We start from the raw sequence: 6,453 nt of genomic DNA, 5'->3' as shown, positions 1-6,453 counted from the left end.
CCCCGCCCACCAGGACCCGGTCCGGTTCTGCCCCCCCCGGCTCTACAGGACTCACGATGTATCCTGCATAGTCTTCATTTTCCACAAAGGAGTCGTGCAGCCAGATGAACTCTTCATGCTGTCGGACCACGGAGAACTCGTTCTGTTTGAAGTTGGGCAGCGTGCTCTGTGGAACCACTGTACGTTATTAGAACCCGACAGAACTCGGGTAGAACCGTGGAACCGTAGAGTCTTACCTTGGTGTGGACGGTGAACTTTACTTTGTCTCTCTCACTGAGGGCGTCAGAGATGTCCACCTGCAGCGTGGCGTCCATCTCCAGGTCCACGTTAACCGCCCGAGGCTGCAGGAGCAACGGAAGGAACGTTAGAACCAGAACCAGAACCCGAACCGCTACCTGTCAGGAGGTCCACAACATGGACAAGAACCTCGACCTGTCAGGAGGTCCACAATACGAGCAAGAACCAGAACATCTACCTGTCAGAAGGTCCAGAACCAGAACCTCTACCAGTCAGAAGGTCCAGAACATGAGCAAGAGCAAGAACCAGAACCGCTACCTGTCAGAAGGTCCAGAACATGAACCAGAACCTCTACCAGTCAGAAGATCCAGAGCATTAGAAGCCAACCTTTGGATCGGAACCTCATCTGCCCTACAGAACCTGTCCCGGACGGGATGGGTGTAGAATCACGTGACACCGTGGTGTTGTTGGACCCGGACCAAACTCATCACCATCAGAAACGGTCCGTTAGCAGGTCCGGCTAGCGGCCTGTGGCTCCGTCCGAACAGAACCGGGCTCCCGGTTCGGACCGCGGTCCAGTCTGAGCCCAGTCCAACAGCTTAACGCCTGTTAGCATGAAGCTAACGTTAGCCTGAGGAGCTAACCGGACTGATACCGACCCAGGGATGACGAGCTCTGGACCGGAACCAGAACAAATGGACCCAGGCATAGGCAGACAGGTGAACCGAGGGACAGACAGACAGGGGGACAGAAGGACAGAGGGACAGAGGGACACTTACTCCCCGGTCCTCCTCGGAGAGGAAATCGGGTCCGTCGTCCAGCCCTTCCTGCTGCAGAGACACAAACACAGGCGGGTTAGTTCACCGACACCAGAACCGCATCGGAACCAACACAACAACGGGCCGGCACGAGGCGCCCTGCCGCCGAACCGAACTTAGAAAGAGGAGAAACAGAGTGAGGAAGAGGAGCAGAGAAACCCACCATCATGGCTGCGAACGGCTGGGGACAGGAAGTACACCGGGTTGCCAGATCCCGCGACAAAAACACGCAAACAGAGACACCTAAAGAGCCTGGGCGCAAGCCTGTAGGACAAAAGAGCCTGAATGTAATAAAAGAAGAGATAAGAATTAAATATGTATACAATCAGCTGTTCCTAGGACTGGGCTCTTCTGGACTGAGATCTCTGAGGTTCTTCCTGGGATCTGTTGGAGAACCTCTTCCAGGTTGGGGGTCCAATGACCCCTGGTACCACTGAGGCCTTGACTCTGGTTCCTCTTTCAGTTCTTGGTGTTTCTCCAGCTTCTTCTCTTGGGACTGCTACATCTATCACCGCTGCTTTCTTCTGGATCTTATCTGTCACCACAGTGTCTGGTTGGTCAGCCATCAGCTGTTAGTCTGTCTGGATCTGGAAGTCCCACAGGATCTCCACCACCTTAGGTGGTCTCCTACAGTGAATGTGGGACTTCCAGTCCAGACTCGGTACAGATGTTCCTGGACTCTATTCCAGCTGTTTGGTTATGGCGTTCCATCCTGCTGGACTGTCTCAGGGACATCTTGGGTCCTGCCTGGTGTGGTGGGCCCCGACCTTACTGTAGTTCCTCTGTGATGTCCTTCAGTCCAGCTGCTGGACCACGATCTGGTTTCAGATCCACACAGAACAGGAAGAACAGGGAGAACAGGAGAGGAGACCGAGCATCATCTTGGTTCATGCTGCCTCTGATGCTGATTTCTGTAACTGGCTCTGAATTGTCCTCCACATCCCGAAAAACTGAACTCTCCAAGCAACTACACACACAGGAATCTACATCTCGTCATGTAAATAAGAGGTGAATCAGACGACTAACAGTTTCCTTTCATTATCATCAGATTTTCTCCTTAAAGATGAGGCTGAAATTTAATAAAAATCTCTAAAAACTTAATTAAATGGCTAACCAGACCTTTAATACTCCCTGAGAAACATTTACTAACCATTAAAATATTATTTTTATTAAAAACATGCTCATCTTTCACAGCTGATATGTGAAGGATTTTATAGTTTTTACAGCCGTGTATAAAAACACCTTCACTTCTGTTCTGGTTGATCATTTCAGATCAATAAAGTTTCTCATTTGAAGCTCAGTGAATTATTCTCCATCAGAGGCCCGGGAACCTGACGGTTCTGTGCAGAACCTCCTACCTTCAGGTCAGAGTTCTCTCCTCAACATTCCTTCTGGTTCCAGAGGTTCGGATGAGACCGTCGTGTTGTAAAGAGAGTTCTGCTGGAACCACACCAGAAGCAGAACTAAGCCCACGGTGCTCGGAACGTTCTCCTCTTCAGAACCATGAAAGTTCTGCAGAGATCTCACAGGTTCTGTTGCTGTTTAATCACATTTTAAGACATGACTTCAGCGACTCTGGCTCAGGTGGTCACAGGTGGGAGATCTCATACCTGAACCGGTTTGTTAGTTTTCTTCTAAGTCGGGTCAATTAGAACCTGAATTGAATGAACCTGAACCCAATTAGAACCTGACCCAGTTCAGACTGGTTCCTGACCAAACTGGACCACCTGAAGAGAAACCCGTGGGTTCCGACTGCAACCAGAACCGTTTATCTGAAGAAACCGGGTTGCTTCTCTGTTCTCTTGTTGGTTAGGAAACAGTGCGACCTTTGACCCGTGAAGACACTGGGTGTATTCCTTTTCAGGCAGCCGGGCGATGATCCGGGCAGAAGTGATGAAGAGCAGCGAGGGAGGAGTCACCTCCAATCAGAGCAAGCCGAGTTTATGATGTCATCAACGGGCGACATCATGAGCAACAGAAATCAGCTGCTGATCCAGACTTCATTTTTTATATTTGGTCCATCGAGACATCTGATTTGTCTACATTAGTCATGTGATCTGAGCTGAAGCAGAGTGTAAACTCCACCCTCACGGCTGGCCGCTTTGTCAGCCGGTCTGTAAATGGGGCACAGCCGCTGTAGGTGGAGACAGGAGAGGCTGTGCACCATTTACAGACCAGGTGAGAGAGCGGCTAGCTGGGTGGGCGTGGTCTGCGCTCCGCTCAGGTCCAGCAGCTGAACCGGATCAACCACATGATGGATGTAAACAAAAACTTGTTTTGTCACCCAGTTCCAAATGTGGTGAATAAAGTCAGTGAACTTTGGTCTCAATCATCTGTACCAGCAAACATTTTACTCCTCATTTAGGAGGAGTCTCCTCCCTTCTGCTCGAGTCATTGTCCGTCTGACTCAAAAGGAACGCACCCTGACTCCAGCTCCTCTGAGGGAAATCAGTCAACTTCAACAGAAACAAGGAGGCAACATGTCTGCCACAGGCTTTTATTGCGAAGTGGCTTCCTGTGATCTCAGAAACAACGTTCCACTTTAAGGCTCCAGATGTCATTTAGGGGGGGTGGGGGTCATCTCTCACTGCTGAGGGGGGGGAGGGGGGGATCAAACCTGCTTCCTGTAGTGCTTTCCTTACAAAATAAAAGTACACCATCTCTGCTGTGACATTACATTCAAACTGAAAGTAAGGTGATGACCTAAAATGACGGGGAGTCCAAAGGAAATTGAAATGTGAGGTAAACAAAGCTTATCTGGGGAACACTGATACACAATTTAAAGTCAGGATGTTTAGTGTTTGAACAACAATGGATGCATAGTCTAACACAACACGTCTTGGATACAGCTGAGAGGAACCAACAGGGTACAATAATAAATAAATCATATGTAAAAAGCATGATGAGTGCGACCCGTGTGCAGCAGGAGGAAGTGCTTCTTGGTGCTCCCCTCCCAAACGTGGCTGCTTCCTTCATGGACTTTTTGGCAAAACTCTGGCTGTGTGGGAGAGAGAGACACCCTTCCTGGGGAGGGGGGTTGGTAGTGTTGTTTTTCCTTCATCTGTGTGTGCCAGGTGAACACACGTCACATAGCAACAAACTGCGAGGTGTTTGCATATAATTACGTTAATGAGATCTCCATGTTGGAAAGAAAAAGAATCAAAGAAAAAGACAAAAAGAAAACAAGGCCTAAAGACGCTAACACCTTCAGGACATGGATATAGACAGAGCAAGCTGCTGGGTGAAGTGGCGGCGGTCAGGTGGGGCAGGGGGTGGTTGCTTCGGTCCTGATGGCACGGCGGTTGGCTTGGCTCCGCTCGGTTCGCCGCCGTCGCATCACAGCGGCTTCCCCTCCAGAGACACCACCACGTTCCCGCCCAGCTTCTCAGCCAGTGTCTGGCGGTCCTGGATGTCGTCCAGCCCGTTCACCTGCCACTCGTGTTTGATACCTGCAGGGACACACCTGAGGTCAGAGGCCACGCCCACAACAAGAAGGCCGTCAGCCTGGCCCTGAGCCGGACTCAAATGATCTGCTCTGATGAAACATCTGGACCCAGGTCCAACAGGAACACTCCTCACCTGTAAACTTCTTTTTGATGGCATCTTTAGAGCTGGCGTAGATCATCTTGCTCTTCAGAGGAGCGTTCTCAGGAGCCCTGTGGAGAACATCACCTGAAGGTAAGAAATCCTTCATAGAGCTCTCCGACAGGAACTGTCGTTATTTATTTGTGTTTAAGATTTTATCCAGTAGCCTACATCTGAATAAATACTTTATTTTAAAGAAGGTATCAATTATAATCTCACATTAAAGTCAGTTTAATGTTCTTTAAGTGCAAACAAAGTACCGTTTCCAATATTTCTGATTACAATATTGATCAAATCAACTGTGATAATATCCTGCCTCCAAGACGAAACACCAACAGTTGGTGTGGGGACCAGTTATGTTAGAGAAAAATATACAATAAATGAGATTTAATCTGATCCCTTTTGTGCTATGATGACGTTCACCGAATCCCTGCAAACCTCGACAAGTTTAATCCCTAAAGATGCGGTTACTGATGAAGGCAGAGAGCTGAGAGTTCACCTTCAGGTGCCTCCGAAACAGAAATCCTAAACCTGAGGCTTAATGTGACGGAAAAAATACAATGATCAAACCCTTTAAAATACATGAAATATAAAAAGAATGTTTGTTCCTTCCTAAGCAGCGGTGGAAAACCCTAAAAGCAAACCGGACCTCTCTGGACTGTAACCTGATCTGTGGTCCACCTGAAGGAGACTCAGAACCGTACCAGAAGATGAAGACCAGGTCCTCCTTCTTGGACTCCTTGGTTTCGTAGGTGGCGTCGTACAGGCCGTATCTACAGTCGTTGAGGGGGAGGAGCTTGACGAAGCTGCCGTGGGGGTCGTCCACGGTCTCGCCGATGTCTCCCACCAGGATCTGCTTCCCCTCCTCCACGACGATCTTCTTCCTGTCCTCGCTCAGACAGAAGAGCACCGCCTTCTTCCTCTTCTTCACTTCATCCTGGGTCGAAGACTTCCTCACCTTCATGTCGTTGAACACCTTGATGACTTCATCATCTACTGTCACACCTGATGCCTACGAGGAGAGGAAGCACATTCGTCACATGCAACAGCGACAGCAGAACTCTGACTTCATTGTGTTTAAAGACACCATGTGGTAAAAATCACTGACTTTAAGGGCTGTTTTTAGCTCGGTGCACTCAGAGGGAGACTGAACTCCACTGTGAGGTCACTTCCTGTCACCTCTGACCCCTGCAGGTACCTTTTGGTCCACATGGAAGCCCATGTTTCTGGTGATAACGCCCTGCATGTTCACAACAACTGTACCATCGGTTCAGAACTTCAGAACTGTTCACTCTCAGTGAGGTGTATTTTATTTATTTGTTTGTTTTTTTACACCAGCACCTGTTGGGACGTCCCAGACTAAATATATTCAAAGAAAAACAAAATAATTACTAACAGGCACATCTCTATCAGCACCCACGGCTGTAAACTCAAACCAACAAACCATTTAAAAACTAACAAAGCCGTCTTAACGAGAGAAAATCTGAGCTTCCTTATTTCACTGAAAGATGATCTCTTCACATGGATGGGACGTTTCTTGTCCCAAGTCCTGCAGGTTTCCTTGTGGTTCCTAGAGGTTCTAACAGCAGAACAGGAGGCGGAGCTTCCAGTTCTCAGGCTGACACCCTGTCTACTTTAAGACTTTCCTGTTTGATAAATCCTACAGTCAGGGCTGGTTTGGGTTTCCTGAGGTATCCTTTAGTTCTGCTGCTGGAGGACAAACTGTCCACATGTCCTCACTCTGCTGCTGGAGGACAAACTGTCCACATGTCCTCCCTCTGCTGCTGGAGGACAAACTGTCCACATGTCCTCC

General features: G+C 48.8%; 2 protein-coding genes and 1 long non-coding RNA gene across 3 annotated transcripts in view; 1 reads left to right on the top strand and 2 right to left on the bottom strand.

Moving 5' to 3' along the window:
• Positions 1 to 1,413, bottom strand: part of snx6 (sorting nexin 6) — a gene marked incomplete in the record, with an annotated part of 6,891 nt that extends 5,478 nt beyond the window's left edge. The window contains 4 exon segments of the mRNA XM_025004133.2: positions 56 to 166; positions 237 to 341; positions 1,017 to 1,067; positions 1,219 to 1,413. Of these exon segments, the coding sequence (XP_024859901.1) occupies positions 56 to 166; positions 237 to 341; positions 1,017 to 1,067; positions 1,219 to 1,224 (273 nt within the window).
• Positions 355 to 2,350, top strand: LOC119617424. Its single transcript, XR_005233671.1, has 2 exons — positions 355 to 485; positions 517 to 2,350. It is a non-coding gene; the product is annotated as an uncharacterized LOC119617424 (long non-coding RNA).
• A 1,478-nt stretch (positions 2,351 to 3,828) lies between these two features.
• The window catches only part of cfl2 (cofilin 2 (muscle)), a 5,093-nt gene continuing 2,468 nt past the window's right edge, over positions 3,829 to 6,453 (bottom strand). The window contains exons 2-4 of the mRNA XM_017407586.3: positions 5,345 to 5,652; positions 4,635 to 4,711; positions 3,829 to 4,504 (exon numbers count right to left, since the gene is read on the bottom strand). Of these exons, the coding sequence (XP_017263075.1) occupies positions 4,392 to 4,504; positions 4,635 to 4,711; positions 5,345 to 5,652 (498 nt within the window). The 3' untranslated portion in view covers positions 3,829 to 4,391. The remainder of the gene's footprint in view (positions 4,505 to 4,634; positions 4,712 to 5,344; positions 5,653 to 6,453) is intronic.

The sequence above is a fragment of the Kryptolebias marmoratus genome, linkage group LG10 (genome assembly GCF_001649575.2).
Source record: "Kryptolebias marmoratus isolate JLee-2015 linkage group LG10, ASM164957v2, whole genome shotgun sequence".
Lineage (NCBI taxonomy): Eukaryota > Metazoa > Chordata > Actinopteri > Cyprinodontiformes > Rivulidae > Kryptolebias > Kryptolebias marmoratus.
The sequence above is the reverse complement of the archived record's forward strand: the minus strand, read 5'-3'. Positions and strand labels throughout refer to the sequence as shown.